Source organism: Lichenostomus cassidix, chromosome Z, assembly GCF_008360975.1.
Source record: "Lichenostomus cassidix isolate B80296 chromosome Z, HeHo_3.0, whole genome shotgun sequence".
Taxonomy (NCBI): Eukaryota; Metazoa; Chordata; class Aves; order Passeriformes; family Meliphagidae; genus Lichenostomus; species Lichenostomus cassidix.
Genome location: NC_139511.1, coordinates 27,976,279 through 27,996,715, shown reverse-complemented (window position 1 = coordinate 27,996,715; position 20,437 = coordinate 27,976,279). Strand labels below are relative to the sequence as shown.

The 20,437-nt window shown below is 43.8% G+C and overlaps 2 protein-coding genes across 2 annotated transcripts in view; one reads left to right on the top strand and one right to left on the bottom strand.

The window, feature by feature from the left end:
* Positions 1-24: 24 nt before the first annotated feature.
* On the bottom strand, positions 25-14,407 carry TSTD2 (thiosulfate sulfurtransferase like domain containing 2). Its single transcript, XM_085043545.1, has 9 exons — positions 14,260-14,407; positions 13,877-14,181; positions 12,876-12,984; positions 11,100-11,225; positions 9,135-9,240; positions 7,738-7,856; positions 6,934-7,092; positions 5,878-6,016; positions 25-4,526 (listed from the first exon to the last, which is right to left on the bottom strand). Exons 1-9 carry the CDS (start codon positions 14,359-14,361, stop codon positions 4,267-4,269), a joined length of 1,425 nt encoding a protein of 474 aa, XP_084899671.1. The 5' UTR covers positions 14,362-14,407; the 3' UTR covers positions 25-4,266.
* A 47-nt stretch (positions 14,408-14,454) lies between these two features.
* NCBP1 (nuclear cap binding protein subunit 1) overlaps positions 14,455-20,437 on the top strand; it is a 32,858-nt gene continuing 26,875 nt past the window's right edge. The window contains exons 1-7 of the mRNA XM_085043543.1: positions 14,455-14,660; positions 14,778-14,863; positions 15,573-15,673; positions 16,850-17,006; positions 18,072-18,179; positions 18,707-18,828; positions 19,305-19,374. Coding sequence (XP_084899669.1) covers positions 14,627-14,660; positions 14,778-14,863; positions 15,573-15,673; positions 16,850-17,006; positions 18,072-18,179; positions 18,707-18,828; positions 19,305-19,374 — 678 coding nt within the window. The 5' untranslated portion in view covers positions 14,455-14,626. The remainder of the gene's footprint in view (positions 14,661-14,777; positions 14,864-15,572; positions 15,674-16,849; positions 17,007-18,071; positions 18,180-18,706; positions 18,829-19,304; positions 19,375-20,437) is intronic.

The following is a 20,437-nucleotide window of genomic DNA, read 5'->3' as shown; positions in this document are numbered from 1 at the left end:
AAAGATAGAATTGTTTCACACGAATTATAGAAGTATTAAAAAAATACTTTATTTTATTTTTTTTCAAAGTTGATCTCAAGTAACTACAGAGGAGTAACTAATTTAACAAGCACTTCTAACATCTGGAACCATGGCTAATTTCAAGAATTGTGAATCACAATTTTTTACCAATATTTGCTGAACCATTTAATTGGAGATGTTGTTTCAAATGCATCCCAGTGTTTCTTAGAAAAAACTGATCTCCACCCCCTGATCAAATGGAACTTAAGGCCACCAAATATAAAACAGCTTCTCAAAAATCAAGTGGTTTCGATGGGTCGATACCCTTCAATCCCATACACATATGAAGAAAACACCCATTCTTTAGAATGTGATGCAAATCCTAACCTCCAGAGATGGCCAAACTAATTGGCAAATGAGAACCTTCTCTTATACTCCTCACTCATTTCAGTTTCCTAATGTTAAAAGTGTTTGTCCAGTATTCACTGGAGACAGGTGAAATCCTCTCCCTTTGCTGTTTTGTCTAGATGACCATGTCCATTAATTAAATTTTGTTCTGCTAGGAATTACTTCTTTTACTGCTGTCCCTTATGTCCACATAAATGCAAGAATAAATTTTGTGCCCTAGAAAAGCTGTAGAGTGAAACACCCCAAATTTGAACTTGTGCTTCATGTGATCTCATAGCTTTTTGTCAGTCTACGCTCATCATCCAGCCTGGGAGGAATTCCCCATAAGCTTGTGTGTCTCCCAGAGCTGCAGTGGACTGGACCCAACACATCCAAAACTTCCACTGTTAATGTGGGTGGGATCCTGCTCAGTAGGATGTCTCCTGGAAGGAGCATTGCTGTACTGAAACCTTAATCTTGGGCAGATGACACACGCTAGAAAATGTTTTCTCTTGCTAGAAATCTGCCTTTAAATGTCTGTTAAAGAGTGAAGTTTTTCAGCCTTTTACACACAATCTGGCAAAAGTCCCACAGATTTCTTCAGAGCTTGTGCACGAACACCACTGATGATGTAGCTCTGACCAGTGAAGCAGAGAAACACTATTCAGCAATGTGGGAAACACACTTGTTGCTCTTCAAATGTTAATAAATGTGCCAGTGGTATTTCATAAAATGCTTCGCTATAGCTTGTTTCCTCCACTGTGCAAGTTCTGTATGACAATGAATACAGAAGAAAAAACACTTGAAGACATATTAAAATGAAAAAAACACTGGTAGACTGAAAAAGTACTTTCTTCCATGTGCACTGTGAAGACTTTGATATAACCAACTCAATCATCAAATCAGAGCCACACAGTTTCAGCTGCGCCATCCACTTGGATTTGCACAACACAGGCTCATCTCTTCCCTTGGTTTCAGAAGACTGTAAATGCATCTAATCCTGGAAAATCCTGATGGTACTAAGAAACACAGACATGCAACAAGATGCATCTACAGACCAAGGAGCACTACCATGGATACTACTACAGCCCTTTAAAAAATGACAAGAACTTTGTCCTGTGTTTCACTGTAGCAGCACCCAAATTAACCATGCCACCCCAAGGTGTATTAAGCTGTCAGGATTATTCCAGGTTCCTCTGCTGATCCTCACAGAGCTGTTTTGCTGCAGAATGCATCTGACAGCTGAACGTGGTGCTGCAGAGACAGGCAGCGCTGAGGCATCAGGCTGTGTGGTGAAAGGCATTAAGCTGTGCAGCAATGGAGCTGCAAAAAGGTGTTTAGGAGCAAATGTATCTCTCTTTGGCCCAGCAGATCTCCAGAAAAAGGGAGCAAAAGCCATCTCGTGACTGCAGCATCTGGCAGTCACAGCCCACCCTGCTGAAAACTCTTCCCTCTCCTGGAGCTCATGTGCCTTCTCTCAAGCATTACCACTGAGATGCCTGGATGCCACTACACAGCTTTTCACATGGCAAATCCTTACTTGTGTCAATCTGAAAAAATTAATCCAGAAAACAGGACAGAGAGCCCCTTATGGGCTAACTTGCAAGAAGCAGGCTAAGGACGTCTCTTAAACCCCTCTCTGCTCTCTGCAGCAGAGAGAACATGGCTTTATGGGACTCCATATGTACCTCTCAAATCCTTCTCCTCCCTTGCTTTAGTGCAGCAGGGACCAGAAGAGGTCTCATGGCTCTCTTCTGCCTTTGAGGTAGAATCTCCAGCTGTGAGGAGCTCTCAGGAGAATTGTACTTTGTAGCCAGGTCTACTACGTGGCAGACTAGCTAGGTTTCAGTGTTCACCTCTGCAGAATTAAGCACCTCCAACATAACATGTGAAGTGTATTTGTGCAGTACTTAAAAAATTAAAATGGAAGCCCTAAAGGTTATTCAGCATAGATGTTTCAGAAGTTTACACATAAAATACAGTTGTTGTCATCCTGTACTGCTAAGTGATAAAGAAACAGCATTCCAAATTGATTACAGTGTTCCAGACCTGCCGATAGACTGAATAACAAGATTGTGTTATTTTTAGCCTAACACAGGAAGATCATGGAGCACTCCCCATCAGTGCTCTAGACAAGACCTGCATGTTTCTTCACAAATACTCCAGTCCTCAGAGTAATTTCCTAAAACCACAGAGGTTAACCAGCTAGCAGTGACCTGGAACCAGGGAGACATTGGCACCACTCAGACTTCTGCTGAAGGTGTCTACTGATGGGAATGTTCCAATTTCTTCTCCAGAATGGGCTGTTCACAGATTTACTATTAAATATTATCCTAGAAAGATCCCCAAAGGAAATACCCCTAAGTTGCAAAGTTTTGCCTCTAATGGAATTGTCATGAGGACAGCTGGTGAACCATTGCTTTCACGGTGGCAATACTGGAAGCAAGAAGAAATGTTTGTCATGGCTTTAATGAAACCAATGCCCATGTATTTAAGTTGCTAGTCAAGCCAACGAGGCCTTGCTGAATTAATAGCACCGTGGGAAAAAAGTTACAATCTATACGAAAATAACATAGCCCTGTTATTAAGCAACAGCAGAAACCTAAGAAACTGTTTTCTTGTCTTAAAAGTATTTGCCAGTAAAAAAACCCTAAACCCAGTGACTTTGATGTCCTAATGACTAACTACTGTTTAGTTCCCAGAATGACAGTGAATTTCAAAGACTTTTTTCAGTCAAGACACATCTTCCACACTATTAATAAATCCTTTCTGTACATTCTACAGCATCAGGCACACAAAACAGCACGTGGGGAAGTATTTTAAGCTCATCTGCTGTAGGTCCCTTCAAAGACCTTTTTTCCACTAAGAGGTGCTGGAAATTGCATAAACATCTTGCAGCTTTTAAAAAACTCCAGTCATACTTAAAAAGCACAAGTGCTCCCCAGAACTTGAATTATTTAACTTGAATAAAGGATCTTGCAGTCTCCTCATAGCTGTTGCTCACATTTATGCACACATGCATCACTTCCAGTGCCATAATGCTGGTATTTTGACAGTCTCTGCGCTCCCCTCTTTCTGTGCCTGTTTCAACATGCTTCAAGCTGTCAGGTTTTTTTAGTGCAAGCAGAGCTGAGCCCTGCATATTTCATATACTGACAAGTTGAGGGGAAAAAACAGCTCCCAGGGAGACTGAGTACTGGAAAGAAGATTGGGTTTGCTGTTCTTCCCACAGGTTACACAAGTACAGCAGGGCAAACAATATCTCTGGGCCTTTGCTCCAGCTCCTTATGCCACCTTCAGCCAGTTTTACATGAGAGTTGAGTCAGTGATTTCAGGTAACTTCCTCTTGCTTCTCACTGGTATAAAGCAAGAGATGCAGGTAAACGTCGTGCACATAGAACATATCTTCAGGATCTAATCTGGTCACATACTGACACCAAATTGATAAATCTGCTGTTTGCACACCCTACTACAAGCTATTGAAGCAGATGCATGATCCTTGGAGAGGTCAGACAGGTTGATCTCCATGCAGGAAGAAAAAAATGGAATTGTTCTTAGGTTCCTTCAGTTTCTTTTGAATTGTGAGCAGCTCTGTCATGTTGCAGACATGCTGCTCCAAAATCCCCATGGTAAAGGCCACACTACAAGACTGTACCCACAGAGAGGAATCCTGTAGTGCTGGTGATGGGTTGGGCACTCTGGTAGGTTACAGGCAAGTAATGGATGGTTTTCAGGGCATACTCTAGGTTTAAAGGCAGCATATGAACAAGACTTTCCAAGTCAACACGTTTTCATAATTTCCAAACCTAACTGATTAACAGATATCTGGTTACAGAAGTCCTTCACATGATCACATGCCGGATTAACCTGTGAAGCAGCTTAATGTTTTCCTGTGTCCAGCATCCTTGGTGAGACATGTTCAATTGGTACCCTTGGTCGTCTCCTTGTACATTCACATTCCTCTTTAAGTGTCTGTCCTGAAGCCCTTGAAGTCACCTTGAGCTCCTTCTCTTGACAAACAGGACAGCAAGCTGTAAGACCTTTGTTGCAACAACTTGGACATGTCAGGACAAGCTGCCGGCAGTGCTGACTGGAACAAAGTTTATACTGGTCCCACAGCACCCCACAGTATCTGCATGCTGGAGGGAGGAGGAAAAGAAAAAGTTAACACCCATCCTGCTCCAGCTGTTCCCTTGCAGAGGGCTTGCCAAGGCACCAGGGGGCTGCCAGCTCTCATTTAAGTGCCTATTGTCTTGCAGGTTTCTAACTTCTGTTTAGCTTGATCTTCTAGAATCTAGTTCATTTTAAAACATCTCTTTTTTTACATACTTCACACAGTTTTCTCTCTGGAAAAGAGGAAAGTCCTCACTAGTGCTTTCTCTAGTTCTGAACAGAGAGAGATTGTTACTGCCAAGAAAAGAAGAAAGACATGCAGGTGGCAACTAAGCCAGTATGCAGGAATGTCACCTGCTGGCAAAGGGGATGCCATGGAACTTCCTTCCATCTGCAAGCAGGAGGACAGAGTGCAGATAGGGTGCCATTTGCAGTCCTGGCAGAGTCCTTCCAGAACATCAAAGGTTTTAACTCTTTAACTGAAAGCTACAGCTCAGTTTAGCTGTACCAAGAAGGTGCATACCACAGCACTTCCCCTTGAAACTTCCACAGGGATGGCTGTGATGTATCCAGAGTGTGTTCTGTTTCCACACCAAGTCAGACCCCTTCAAGATGTATAGATTAATTGCAGAGGACGAATGGGAGGTTATGCTTGAAAAGTTACCAACTCAACGAAAAAACAGCACTGCTTCCTTAAAAGGCTAGAGCCAAATTCCAGATATTTGTTGCACCTGGCAACTGATAGCAAAATAAGAGATTACTTAATTTGCAGTAACTGAAGAACAATCCCAGCCAGAAGATCAGGCAATGTTCTTAACAACTTCAACTAGAGGCCACTGAAATCCTACTGGATACAGAAACTTCTTAAGCATGAAAACAAAGTGCTATACAGCATACTCCCACTACTCTCCCAATATCTGGCAGTCTTTGTTGATATTCTGTGAGGCTACTGGAGCAGAGGACTGCTGGCAGCAGTAGAACTATTTAAAGCTTTGGTCACTTGGCCAACCACAGTCTGATTGGTACTGTGGGCAACACTGGCACTCTGGGCAACAAGCAGGTAATGACAGCTTTAGTGCTGGACATACACCTCCATAGGTGTAGATGGCTCCTAACAGCTGCTGTTCTGCAGGGGATACTTCCTTCTACTGCTCCAGTTTTAATGAACTCTTGTTAGTGACCCCCGTTCCTGTCATTTCTGTTTTACATGTTAAAGCCATAGAGCTGACAGTCATCACAAGAAGTGACAGCACCACAAGATCAAACCAAGTATGAGGAAGAACTACACAAGCCAGTTTGGCTGTCCCTATCCTGCACACCTCTGGAAATGACTGCAATAGCTTCCCAGCCTTCTGCACTTACATTATCTAGTCCTACCTGAGATGATATCTTCATTGGAACAAATGGCGTAACGATCATCAAATACAAACAGCTTCCCCCTGTAGAATCCATCTGGAAACTCTTCTAGGTACTTGTGAATTCCACCTTTTAGCTGGTAAACCTCTCTGCACACTGCCTGTTTAAAGCATATTAGCAGAAAAGCTGAAGGAGACCACAGCAGTGGTGGTGTGCCAGAGTTCCCAAAGCAAATGTTGTAAATGCCAGGGGTCAGTGAAAAGCAGCAGCCTCTCAGTGACCATCAGATGGTACCATGTGCAGCCACAGCTCTAGACAGTGCCACCAGGGAGTACTGGGCAGCTCCACAATGCTGGCTTGTTGACATGAACCCAACTCCTTATTTACTGTTACACTCCTCAAATAACCCTCCTCACCTGAGGGAGGTTTGCTGAATCACAGATCAAATGCTTTTGAACCTCCATGAACTGCTGCTTATTATTCTCTTTTTATTTAATTAACTGTTAGTAGAAGCAGAAATTTGCAGGGTTCATATTGATGCAGCAGAAAAAAAGAACCCCAAGGTTTAAATCTCTAAGATCGTGTCCTGTTCCCTTGATCCTTGAGAGAAGGATCCAGGAGAAGAGTGGGATGGAAAGCACAATTAGAACAATGCAGTGTGTTGGATTTAGTTCCACAACACTGGGAAAAGCACTGACTGGCTGATTTTCACCACTCTGAGATGCTCAAGCTGTGCAGTAATGACCACAGAGCATAACCTAGACAGTCTGTGGAAACACTGCAGGGTATTTTCAAGCTCTCCGAAAACAGTCCTACAAATACCTCTTCTCAGGGAATGGGTTATGCAATTATTTTCACTGCTGTGACACTAGTCCACACAGGTCATTCTGAGCCACACTGAACTATGCAGGTCCCTCACAGACAGCATGAATCAAGCATGTGTCAGAGGCATTTATCTCCCCATCTATGCATTTGGCAGTTCGTGCACAGTTAAGAATTCACCAGCAAGACAAAGGGCAGGTGTCCTTAAAGCAGCTTCAACTTCCCGACACTTGTGCCCTCAGAATGACATCTTACCTTGCTCCTGAGGTAAGCAGAGCCTCTTTCACAACGAATCCCTCCTGTGCAGTACATCAGGACACGCTTGTCTTTAAAAAGCTCCAGGTTTTCATCTACGTAGCTGGGAAAATAGCTGAACTTCCTGATATCTGGAGCCAGACAGCCCTGGAAATGACCCTGCAATTACAACAGATGGCCATGCAACTGGTTACAAGCACTGTTACTGGTAAGGTCTGTGACTCAAACTAGAGGAAGTAACAAACCCTTGGGCCGGAATACTCAGCTCACTGTAGCTGTTTTAGGCAACTCCTCAGCTGCATTAAAATTATGCATTAACATGCATCAAAACACATGTTAAATTTGAAGCAGGATTCTGGACACAGCAAGTCTACTCATCGAAACACAGAAGAGAGATCTAAGCAGAGCTGTCAGAGAGAGGACAAACCACAACAGTGCATGAGGGGTGGTGGTTGTGACAGCAGGATGCCCCTGTTCTTTCTGACATATGGGGCAAGACAAAAGATGCTGAAAAACATCCATACAAATTATGCTACTTCAAACATTCACGCTCATGTTGCAGGGACCATTTAGTTTTCTTCCTGCCCCGTGCTGTACAAGCACTTGGCCAGGCAGGCTCCCTTTCTGAGTTGCTGGGCAGGTCCTCTACAGCTTGTGTCAAATACTCATTACTAAACTGCATTTTGTACACTTTACAGTCAATTTGGAATATGTAATCTCTTCTTCTGATAAGGCTACACCCTCACAATCATAAATACTCCAACACCTGTAATATAGTGCAAGAAGCAGGCAAACAGCACTTACGATTTTACTTTCATAGAAGTTCCTACAGTCCAGCAAGATGGTATCACTTTGTCCTTGACTGGCCTGAGACAAATACTGTTCTACTTCTCTATGAAATTCCTGAGGGGATAAATGGATTCCTTTAACAAAAAAAAAAACAAAAAACAAAGAAATAGGAGAGGGGAAGAGAAGTGAAAAGCAGAACTACGAAACAATGTCACATATGAGATCATTGATCCAGGTTCTCCTCAAATTTCCAAACAAAAATGTTTTATGATTGTTCACAGACTTTTCATCCTAACTCAATCAGCCAAGTTTATCCATGTTTGACTTCCTATTGGCAAATGAAAGAAAACACAACACTGTTCCACATAACAGAAGAAGCAGCAGACAGGTACCTATCTCTATGATTTCTTGTTACATTACCCTGGCTACTCTTACCATTGTGAAAGAGGGAGTGACATGTTCCACTTTCTTTTGCTCATCTGTCGTTACATTCAGAGGTGCAGAAATACAATTTTTAAAATTAAAATTCTTTATAACAATGGAAAAATTCCATAAACATGTATTATTTTCAGTACAACTTCAATTTACATAAAGTTTCTCAACTTTCAGGACTTAGGACTTCTAATTTGCTGAAAAACTGAAAAGCCCCCCCAGCAAAATCCTTTACTAAAAAATAGCCCTACAAGCAACCTGCCAGAGTAATAGGAACTATCTCCATAAAATGCTGCAAAATAGGATGAAAACAGGAAAAAAAGGAAAGAAATAGCCAAACATACATCCCACAAACTACCAAAAATGGGAACAAAAAATAATCAATCCTCTTCCAAATCCACAAAATGATGCTGTAGAAGTCTGGCACCAACAAAACCTCTTGGTGGAAAACAAAAGCCCAAAGCTGCTCTGTTAATTGCTATTTGATGTGCTCCTGCTTACCACCCATGTAAGCATCCTTACAGTAAATCCATAGCCAGGAACACCTGATCACACATAATCCATACTAAGCAGCTACAAGTAGCACAAAACAAATGCAGTCAGATGGAGCTCATACAGAACTTGGATCTGCTTAGTGCAAAAGGCAGGAGGATGGCTGTTAGCTCCAAAATGAGTGAAGCCAAGCCAGCAGTCCCTCTCCCACAACAAGGTAACTGCTTCAAGTCATCTAAACTCTCCCACAAAATGGGAAACCAATTCTGAAGTTTTCTGAGGCAGCTACACACTTAGCTATCCAAAACCTGGGCCAGCAAATTCTCTGCACCAGTAGCTTTTGACTACCAGTAAGAAATCAATTTCCTCATCTATTTTTCCTGTGTCCTGGCCATTGTGCAAAGGGAAATATTTTTGATGAAGGTATTTTATTCTCTGCTTACTTCTCACTTGGGTGAGAGGCTTCACTTTTCACTACAAAAACGTACCAGTTTCCTTATAAGACACTATCTTTGGATCAATGCCCATAGGTACAATTTCTTTGAATACTCCAACTCGAAGGTCTGGGAAACAGTGAGCTCCTCCTGCACTGCTCTAGGAAAGAAAACACAAAAACAATTCACCAAAATTCCCCCAGTGTCAAGATTAAAATCACCCACTCACTTTAATTCTACAGGTCATTAGAATATGAAAATATCTCAGTGGCGGAGGGCAAGAAATGTCTCTCCTGCTGAAATCCACAATCTAAATCCTGAAATTTAGGCAGTGGATCCCTAAGACAACCTGGAAGACAGGTGTCTTAGACCCAGTGACTACTCTGCAGGTGAGACAGATTTGGTTTGAGGTGCAGGGATGAAGAACAAATCTTAATCAGAAACATGTTACTAGCACTTATCGTGAGAAAGTTGAGGCCCCTACAAAAGCATGCTGACAGGAATATTAAATAACCTCCTCCAGTAATGGATCACATCTCCAGTAATGTTGCCACATCTGGGCCCTGCAGTCTTCCTCATCCCTCTAGCACCAGACACAAGCACAGCTGTGCCTCCAGTCGTGATGTGTGTAATGGGAACTGGAGTGTTCATGGGTGTGAAGGAGACATACGGGAGGTCAGCCAGGCACAAGATTTGTTAACAGTGGAAGGTGGCACCTCCCCCTCACCCCCAAACTCAAGCGTGGGATTTCCCCTTCCTGACAAGCCCTTTTTTGGTAGGCACCTCCACTGTAGACTAGAGAGAGTGAGAATTTCTGCAGGGCTGAGCCTCAAATACAGCTTAGGCACCATCAAGTATATAAACACTCAAAGAAAAGTGCAGTGGTGCGCAGCACTGCTCCAGCTGTTATGGAAATCCATCTGCAGTAACTGTAGTGGCCACTGGGAATGTTCATAGCCCCAAGCAGGGTTCTCACTCCTCTATCCCATGTCTTCAAGGCACAGCAACCTGAAAACCTCACTACCTTGAGTATACAGCATTCAGGAGGAACTGTAAGACAGCCATCATAGTCCACTAATGCATGAACACTGATGTCCAGAGAGATCATGCAAGGTTGAATGTTTTGCCAAGGTCAGGGTAAAATTCCATCCCTGTTCTGTTTTTGCATCTACATATGACTGTAACTAACATAATTCCTCTTGAAATTCAGCCAACAATAATAGACACATATAAAGCTAAGTCTGAATCATCACAGCAGCTCAACATGGAAATTGAGTTTCACTGGCTCCTTTGATCTAGTTGCTTATGAAAACAGCACTCCCTGCAAATGAAACTCTGGGAAGACCTGCTGCTTAAGCAGCAGCTTTTCTTCCTTGCAGAGAAACCAGAACCTACAGTGGTGGGCAGCCAAAGCCTACCACAACACCATACAGTGCAGCAGCCACTTCTGCCCTCGCCATCTGAGGAGTGCAATCAGCATGTATGCTCCAGCCAAGCACTAAGTGGAGCAGGAAGAAACCTCTTGACACTCTGTGTGTTTTCTCTAGAAGACAGCCAATCCACGGAACTGACAGTGAACCTCTATGGACGCTAAAGCCTGCATGAACCTAAACCAGCAGGCTTCCAGTTAGGGATCTCAAATCAGGGTGAAGAGGACAATGTGGAAACACTTTGCTGTGCTAAGTGTATGCCGTGTTGCTCAGTCTGAAGCAAATGCTTGCTGCAGAATGGGGTTTAAGCACACTTCTTTGCTTACATTTACTGGGGGGCTTTGCAGCTGCACCCACAGCTGCCAAAGCTTGTAGCAGATGCTATCACTGTTCATGAAAACTGCTAATTCTGGTAAAAACCAGCAAAGATTCTTAAACAAGGTATGGTTAAAATTTCTTGACGTAGTAAGTGCTGGGAGAGCAGAACCGCTACAGCAGAAGTAATACTGTCGGGAAGGAATGTATTTACTTCTTAAAAATTAAATTACCCGTTATTAACAATGTCTATGTAAAAATTATTTTTTCATACCTTGAAATCCTCTTGACACAAAATGTTTTTGAACAGAGGCTGGGAAAGCATAACTTTAATGTAGAGACTGGTAGCTACTTTGCTTCCACCAACTGTCCCATTAATCCCTTCTGAAGCAACTCGTACCTAGAAGGCAAGAGGAGAAGCTGGGGCTGAGCCTTAGTTACAGCAAAACAGATCACACTGAAATTGGCAAAATATGACTGATAAAAGGCAGGCACAGGAGTATGTTCAGAAAAGAGACTACTGAATAAGGAAGGAAAATATGGTCATACTGAAGCTGAACATGAAGACATAAACAGAAAAAAACCCCAACAACCCAGTAATCACTTCTGAGCCATTTCAAAAGAATCATATCAGGACAGTCAGAAGAGTCCAAGCAATATATAGAGAAATGCAGTATAAACAGAGAAACTGCTGTCTGCAAATCCTGCAGTCAGCATTAGAATTCCCACTGGAAGTTGCCTCAGAAAGAACAATAGGCTTGTGCCCCATGACTCACACAGCTAAAAAAGAAAATGTGAATATGCATAACATTGTACCTAATATTAAATTTTAGGATGAATCAGTTTATCTCCAACACTGACAAATGAACAAAAGCTCTGAAGTGGGGGTGGGAAGGGGGATAGATTGAATATAAGAGGCAAGGAAAAAGCCAATTGGTTGGGAAAGTAAATGCTGTACCTGTCTTGGAGATGAGATTAAAAAAATGAAAGAAAAGAAACTCGAGAAAAATACCAACCACCAGCAAGTTAATTGTGCAGAAAAAGAAGTGAATCTATCATTTCTGCACCCCCCAGACCTGTGTTGATGTACCACTGGCAGAGACCAAGATGCTACTTAGGAAGACAAGTCAAAGATGAAAGGAGTCTCCTACTCCAAGTTGCCCTCTTTCTCCCCACAGATAGCCTAGGAACATCAGCTTTTTGAGGCTAAAATTCACCTTCCCCCACACCCTCCAGATGCAGCTACACAAGCAACTCACGTCCTTGGTCTGGCCTGCCAGGAATGAAGAGAACAGACTGTGTAGGAATGAGCACTGCTGTGCTATGGTGTGGTCTGAGTTGTGGGTTGCTGTCACCTAATTCCTGACAGTGTGGATTACAGCTTGGTGTAGCCACTCTGACTGGGAGACCATTGTGCACCGAGGAGGGAGGATCTCTGTGATCAGTGCTGGAGCAGGCCCAAACCCATGCTATCCCTCCAGCTTGGCCCCCAGGCTGTGTTTTGCTGCACGTGTCCTTCAGCCACAGGATACACCCAGCCTGCTAATGCTAACTGAGACACCAGTTAGCTAACTGAGACACCAGCTCCCTGCTGACACCAGTAACGAAGCCACTTTCATCTCCTTGCCTTCATCTAAAAGGGTATCATTAATTTCTCATGTGAATATCCTTTCTGTTTGACAGCAGGAGTGATAAAAAGACTAATTTTCCTGTTTCCATGTGTAACAGTGATGGAAATGGGGTAACCCTTGCAAGGACAGGGTCTGCACGGTTGCTGTCTGTGAGGCTCACTCAGTGGCACACAACCCAGGGTTCCCTGCTCCTAAATGGATATAACATTATCTGTGGGTTTTTTTCTTTGTTGTATTAGCTCTTAAATAGAATTCCAAAAGATACCTTACAGAGTCTGAGTGCCTCTCTTAATGGGATCATAACAGACTAGCACCTTCTGGTGCAAAACACAGCTGGTTCTCCACATACCCCATCATTCCGTACTAAATAAAGATGTGGGTTTTTTCCTTAAGAATATAACTATTGCTTGAAACCTTACCTTACCAGTGAGATGTAGATGCTGGCACAAAGCCTTTTGCCAAGCACAGAGTTTCTCTGGATCTTTCACCTCACAGTAACAGTAATACAGAAGTACTTCTCCCACCTGGCTGCCCATAGCATGACAAAGATAAACAAATAGAAAAATAATGTTAACAAAGAACAAAATTACACTACTAGCAGTAACCATTCAAAAGGCAGACAATTTTCTTCTGGAAGATGTGTGGAGAAAAAACCCAAACAAACAAACTTTGGAGGGATTAGCACTGCTGGGTTTGATTTATTTCAAACAGAAGGAATATTAACTAAAAAAATCTTCCACACTTCTAGTTCTTGGTACTGGTTAAAACATGAACTCGTTTGTGCTGCATGGGACATTGCTGCCAGTAGCATGTGCCCCTCCCTACACAGGACACAAGAATTGCAGACATTTGTGCACAAAAGCATGCCATTAAATGATCACCCTGCAAAACGGGCACTTGAAGACTCAAGCATTTGAGCTATCGAAATTTAAAAAGCCAGAATTTTTTGTGAGACTGTGTGTTCCCACATTCTGTGCAGCACAAGCCAAACTCTCTCATAGTCAGAAATACTTTTGTGAACCTACTTCGTAACTAATCGAGCCCTTAAGGAACCCGAACGAGCAGCAGAAAGGAACCCATGTAGAGCACATCCTGCTGTTCTGCTCTTCTCTGCTATGGTCCTTCCTGACAGATCCAAGCTGTCAAGCAACACCCGCGCAGGTCTGCTTTAACAGCGTAGTATTATACAGCTCGGGTAGTTCAATCCACCATTAAAAAATGCAGTGGATCTAACTCTTTATATAAAAGATACACCAAGGATCGGAAGACGTAGAGAAATACTGGGGAACATTCTTTCTGTACCTTAAAAGGGTCGCTTGACTGAATCTCTTAACAAGTACTACCGATAGATAATCACGTAAAGACTGAGCAGCCAAACACTCCACTTCTGGACCTCCAGGGCGGCGAGGGGCTTCCTTACCTGGTCAGATCCCCATGGCTGAGGTGGCTCGTGTCCGGGAGCGCCCAGGAGATCTCCGGGCTGCCGCAGGAGTGCCCGCTCGGCCGGGCCGGGCCGCTCTCGGGGCTGCCTGCGGCCTCCGCCGGCCCCGCTCCGAGCGCTGCCTGCCGCCCCACGTCCGCCGAGTGCTGCAGAGCCACGTGCCTGTGGATGCCGGCCAGCTCCTCGAACGCCTGCCGGCAGCACCGCCACCGCACGCCCTCTCCGCCGCCGGGACACCGCGACGCGGCCGGCACCTCCTTGGCTTTGACGAACAGCGAGAAGGCCTAGAACGCACGGCAAGCGTCCGCGTTACCGAGGTTACCGCGTTACCCGGCGCGGCGCCGCGCCCGGCCCCGACCCACCTTCCTGCGGGCGGCAGCGCGCTGCTTCCTGCCCGCCGCAGCCCCCTCGGCGCTGCCCCGCGGCGAGCCCGGCCCGGGCGGCGCCGCCTCGCCCGGCACCATCTCCGCCTCTCGGCCGAGCAGCGCCCGCTCCCCTCCTCCTGCTCCCTGCCCCGGAAGCGCTCGGGCTCCGCAGGGAAGAGGGCGGGAGACGCCGCGCCCGCCCCGGAAGCAGCGCCGCCGCGGGCGGGGAAGGAGCGCGCTCGCTCGGCCCGCGCGAGGTGCCTCGGCCCGGCGCTTCTCGGAGCTTCCCGCCGCTCCTCACCGCTCCTCCCGGCCGCTCCTCCACGCCGCTCCTCCCGGCCGCTCCTCCACGCCGCTCCCCGCCATGTCGCGGCGGCGGCACAGCGACGACAGCGATGGTGAGCCCCGCGTCCCCCCGAGGTGGCCCGGGCAGGGAGGGGGGATTGGGCGAGATGGAGCAGCGGGAGGGTTTCTCCGGCGTCGGTAACGCTGTGCTCGGTGTGTTGTTGGAGCAGGGCAGCCCCACAAGAGGCGGAGGACGTCCGAGCCGTCGGAGATCGAGGAGAGGCTGGAGTCGCTCATCTGCAGGGTGGGCGAGAAGGTAGGCGGCTCGGCGGCTCGGCGGAGTTAAAGCCTGGTTTCCCTCCGCCCCCTCCGCTTCCCGGGCGCGTCTGGGGACACCTCGGCTCTAGGAGCGACCCAAGAAAAAAATACGTGGTTTATGAGATAGGTGGAAAGTTGCCGGGTTTTGCAAAGCCACGTGCTGTGGCGGGCAAGTGCTTGAATCGTAGCGGAGTGTTTCCCAATCAGCGATAAACAGCCAGAGAATAGCCACCACTCTGTCTAAAGATGGTGTTGCTGATTCTAGTCTGCGAAAGGTGGGAAGGAATTAACTGGTCTGCCTGTGGCACAAGTTTCCAGTCCCGGCAGAATTTGGGGCTAATGGAAAAGGGTGTGAAAGAGCAAAAGGTGATGGTGCTCTGAAAAACAAGGTGTTTTGCTTCTTGCCGTGCTGTGAATCAATGCTCGGCCGCATTAGCGGGATGCTCCTGAGGTGATGTCAGATTTCACATCCCTGGGAAGAACTGGAGTTCTAGCGGGGAGGCTGGCGGCCGGGTGCAGCTCTTCGGAGGAGTAGCTGCTGCTCTCAGGCAGGTGAGAACTGATCCTCACTGCTGATGGAAGCGGATTGTTGCCCTGAAAAAAGAGGGGACATGAAAGGGTGCTCTCATCCAGCTTCGTTGTCTTACAAACAACCAGTTTGTTTTGCCTGGTTGATGATGAAATGGTTTTTTATATTTTTATTTTAGAGTAATTCATCTTTGGAGAGCAACCTGGAGGGACTAGCTGGTGTTTTGGAAGCTGATCTGCCAAATTACAAAAGCAAGATACTAAGAATACTGTGTACTGTGTACGTATGGAGGAGGTCTGGGAATATGGGACATGTTTTCTTTGTTTATATGTTTAAGTGTTTAAAGTAGCTTGAAGGCCAAGAATGGCTTTAGTTCCTGACTGCTGTCATAGCGTAGAGTTTGTCTTACTATAAACGAAAGAAATAGAGGAATAAGCTCATTATGTACTGGGTGTAATTGAAGGAAAGTACCTCTTTACATTGCTTTGACCTGAAATGTGTGCAAAGGCTCAAAGCAGGTGGGAGAAATGCCATAACTGCTCTCCAGTAGCTGTGGGAGCACAGCAATGCTGACCAATATCCTGTTTCCACATGAGATGCTTAAGACCACCTAAGTTACTGGCTGCTGACACTCAGTTACCTGCGTTATCTGTGATGTTTTCTCACTACTTTCTTTCCCCTGGCAATGATGTGCCCGTGTGTTTGTAAGCCCCTTTGCTACAGGAGGGGAGCTGGGAACGTGAGGAGCAGAAAGCAGGCTCTCTGGTGGCTGACAGCTCTCCTTCCTCTCCCTTGCAAAGTGCTGGAGCAGAGGTGCCATGTCAGGGTCACTAATGCTGTGGGAGGGGTTGTGCAGGTTCTGTGGCAGGAGGTGAGACGAGTACGAGGGAAGGGTTTGGTGGAGACTACATAGCCTATGCTTATGGCTTTGCAAACACTTTAGATGTATTTTGTAGCACTGTTTTAAGTAAAAGGCAATTACTGTACTTTCTTCCCCCATAGCAGAAGGACACTTATGAAAGTACAGAGCTACATGCATACAAAAATGGTAGAGGGAAATTCATTCTTTACAGTTAGACCTGGCCTCCCTATGCTGTGTAATAACATTACGTCTAAATTGTGAACTTAAAACTTCTTGCATGCTTGCAGTAAATTCTGTCACTTATGTTATTTGTCCAACACTTTGGAATCCTCAGCAATTAGATATAAAGAAAAAGCAAATACTTTAAGTGTACTGGAAAGTGGCACCTGACTTACTGAATAGCTATGATGTTTAAAAAAATATTTTCTGTAGGTATTAACCATGGGATGGAACTGTAAGATCACACTTAGCTGTCGTTTATTTCATCGTGAGGCAAGTTTAACTTACAACAAGCAGATTCTAAGATGCTATGCAGTGGCCAATTGGCACATGATGAATAAACAACTAACACAGTGTTTCTTTTTCTGTGTCAGCGCACGTCTGTTGCCAGAAAAGCTTACTGTTTACACAACATTGGTGGGGTTGTTGAATGCCAGGAACTACAATTTTGGTGGAGAATTTGTAGAAGCCATGATTCGTCAGCTTAAAGAATGTCTGAAAGTAAATATGTATAACGAAGCTGTGCATTTAGTAAGTGCAGTTTTGTTTGTCTTATTTGTTTCACATTTTTCCTCATCAATTTTCTTTCCTCCTTTCATTTTTATTATGGAAGACCTGGGCCTTGCAATGTATTACAGTCTCTTTTGCCGTCAACGTGCAGTGCACTGTAAATATTCTAAGAGGAAATGTGTGTTATGTGAGAAGTATTTTCTTCTTCAGGGGCGAGGAATCATATTACATTTGCAAAATTTACTTACAGCTGTATCTTTCTCACAGTGAAAAAAAGAATTTGTGTTAAACAGAGATGCTTCTCCCTGGCTGTTCTTGAGTCAATGTAAAAGATAAAAGAAAGTCAATACCCTTTTATTGTATTCAGAGCTACGTGATGATCTTGTGGCTCCCAAGGATAAAGAATTGAAAACAAAATGAACAACATAGGTCTTAGAAGCTACTTTTGATGGCTGGTTTCATTCTGCTGATGAGGGGTGAAGATCAAGCTGGCAGCTTTAAGTGCTGCCTGTCTTTGAAACCATTTCCTCCATTCTTGCTCCTTATAGATTTTGTCTGCTAAAAGGTGTTAGAACTTCAGCAGTGTCTGATTTAGAAGCCAAGTTTCTCACCTACTTCTGAAAACCCACTGGAGAAAACTGAGATTCTAGTCAAGAAGCTGGTGTTCAATCAACTGTAAAACACTTCTGCTAATAAGATCTAATTGCTAGAATTTCAGTTATTTTAGTAATCTGATACTGTATAAAGTAGATACAAATACAAGAGTTTTCTTCTTTAGTATGAGTTTGCGTGTCTTAGAGTACAAACTGGTGTTTCCCACCATTCCTTAATTGGGAATATTATCCTTACAATTGGAACAGATTAAGAACATTATAATGAGCAATATATTTGGTAGCACATATGAGAATTGTTTTCTAGCATTGAAAGGCAAGTCTGTAGAGTGTGTAGTATTTCAGCCTTTGTGGTACTGAATGAGTATTATACTTTTATTGGTGGTTTGTTTTAATCATTCCAATAGTGTTAATTTGTTCTTGTGAAGCCAGTTTAAAAATTATTAATTTAGAACACCTTTTTTCTCTTTTTTAGGTTCGTTTTCTCTCTGATCTTGTGAATTGTCATGTAATAGCTGCACCTTCAATGGTAGCTATGTTTGAGAACTTTGTGAGTGTAACACAGGAGGAGGATGTACCCCAAGTAAGCAAAAGATCTGTAGACTCCCCGGGGCTATTTTCACAATTTCTCTGTACCGTTTGTTCTGTACTTGTGCTTAGAACAGGGAGATTTTAGGGAGAGCAAGCTAAATGGATTGACACATATGGTTTCCTGAGCATCAGTAAAAGGAGCCTGTGGCAATTGGGAAATGTGTTTGTACAGTAGGAAAGCATGGTCTGTCATAGCAAAGTGGCCAAATTTAATTTATTTTACTTTACTCTGTCAGTTGCAGAGTGCTTAGTTTTTCTGCTATACTGATCATCTGCAGAAGAACTTTGAAAGTGATCCCATTTTTTAAGTCTGCTTGACACAGTTCAGGTGAAAAATCACACTTTTCAAGCATGAATCCTTTTTTTTTTTTTTGGTGCCTTACCTATCCAGTGTGCAACTGCTGGTCTTTACGTTCCCCCAAAACAATTTGCTGATGTTTGAAATGGTAGTGTGCATGTGTACAAAATCTGTTGGATCTTACTTGTATACTCAGAGTTTGTTATATTACTTTCCTGTAGGTGCGATGTGACTGGTATATGTTTGCATTTTTGTCATCTTTGCCTTGGGTTGGAAAGGAGTTGTATGAGAAAAAGGATGCTGAAATGGATCGTCTCTTGTCTCAGACAGAAAGTTATTTGAAGTAAGTTGTAACTGGTTAGAAACAATCTCATTGGTGTCTAAGTGTGAATAGCTTTGATTATTGCTCACTTAAAAGTATTGTAAATGCTTTAGGTCTGAGCCATTATGTGGGGGGAGCAAAGCCCTAAAAATACAGTAGGAGAAGAGATTCTTGAATTTGAAAAGTTTAATTGTCTAGTTCTAGGGTATGTTGAAGGTCTTGTTCTGCTCATTCTAGAGCAGCTAGAGTTGCAAATGTGCTGTTAATGCTGGTAGATCGTTGCATTAGTGCTGCGCAGTGTCACTGCTTTCTGTCTAGGTGCTTCAAGTTGTTGTCAAGGCACAGTAATAGAGATATTTTAAGTAATCACAAACCTGGGTTTTGTATACTGTAGGCTTCATCAGCTGAAGAGAACTAATAGTCATACACTCACAATAAAAACAGAACTGCCCTAAATTAGTCTATTAAAGGTCAGGTTTTCTTTCCTGTTTAAACAGACGCCGCCAGAAGATTCATGTGCCCATGCTACAAGTGTGGACTGCTGATAAACCACATCCACAAGAAGAGGTGATTGGACTTTACACTGCATTCTTTCAGAAAGTTTGAAAAATAATTTTTTACTGAGGTGTTCTTTTATCATGAAATTAAAAGGCATCTCTAAAAGTATGAGTGCTTTGAATTGTCTGCTGCTTGCCATTGATTCCACCAAGTTGTGTGTGGGGAATTCTTCTCCAAATATTGGGCTGAAATAAGAGGTTGAGTTGAGTAAGAAGGAGAGTGTTCTGTTGTTTCCTGACAGGCCCCTGAGGAAATGTTACAAAGTTGTACTGCTGGGTTTTGAACTGCAGGTTAGGTTACAGGGCTTCATGTTAAAAGGGCTTTTCATGTGAAGCAGAATGTATATAATTCCTTACTTACCCTTAAATGTTTCTCCCCTCTGCAAGAAAGAAATCTTTCTAGTGGCTTTGTTTTTTCTCAACTTTAGGAAGTGCTTAAAAAATATATAGGAAATGTATGCAGAAGTTTCCATGCTGTCTTTCCCAATAATGCAAAAAATACTGGAGAGAGAAGGTGGCATGTGGCTAGTTTGGGGTGGGATTTGCCTTTTTTATATTCTTGAGGTTTTTTCTTTGCCCTAATTTTCAGGACAAATGTTGGAAAGGAGGATCTAAATTGATTTTCTGGGAAATTTTGCGACTTGGTCCTCTTAGATTGTGTTCACTGTTCTGATTAAATCATGGTCTTAAAAATTATCTTGTTAGACATAGTTTGGAGGGATGGCCTTTCTGAGTATGATCAGTTTGTCTACATGAGTATTTTGCCTGCCCAGTATCTGAATATTAGTTAAGTAGAGGAGAGATTAGCTGACTGTGTTTGAGACCCAGAGTACTTGCAGACGTGACTGTTCACTTTAGGTGCTAGCTGTTACTAGTTCTGTAGGGTGATAATTTCAGTAAATGCAAAGCCCTTCCATGTAAAGATGTTTCTTGCAAACATTATAACTTGAAATTTGCATTCAGTAGAGGCCACAGGCCTCCAGACTACTTGGAGCAATTAAACAAAGCAAGGCTATTGCCTTGCAGAGGTGTCAATGCCACCTTTGTGAGAATGCTGGGATATTATGACTCTT

What these genes read in the sequence shown, in the direction of transcription:
- TSTD2 (XM_085043545.1), bottom strand. Translation starts at nt 14,361, where the DNA reads ATGGTGCCGGGCGAGGCGGCGCCGCCCGGGCCGGGCTCGCCGCGGGGC. An exon ending in AGCCATGGGGATCTGACCAG is followed by an intron (nt 12,985 to 13,876) that starts GTAAGGAAGCCC and finishes TGCTATGGGCAG; the next exon opens with CCAGGTGGGAGAAGTACTTC. An exon ending in ACTTCTATGAAAGTAAAATC is followed by an intron (nt 7,093 to 7,737) that starts GTAAGTGCTGTT and finishes TTGTAATTGCAG; the next exon opens with GGTCATTTCCAGGGCTGTCT.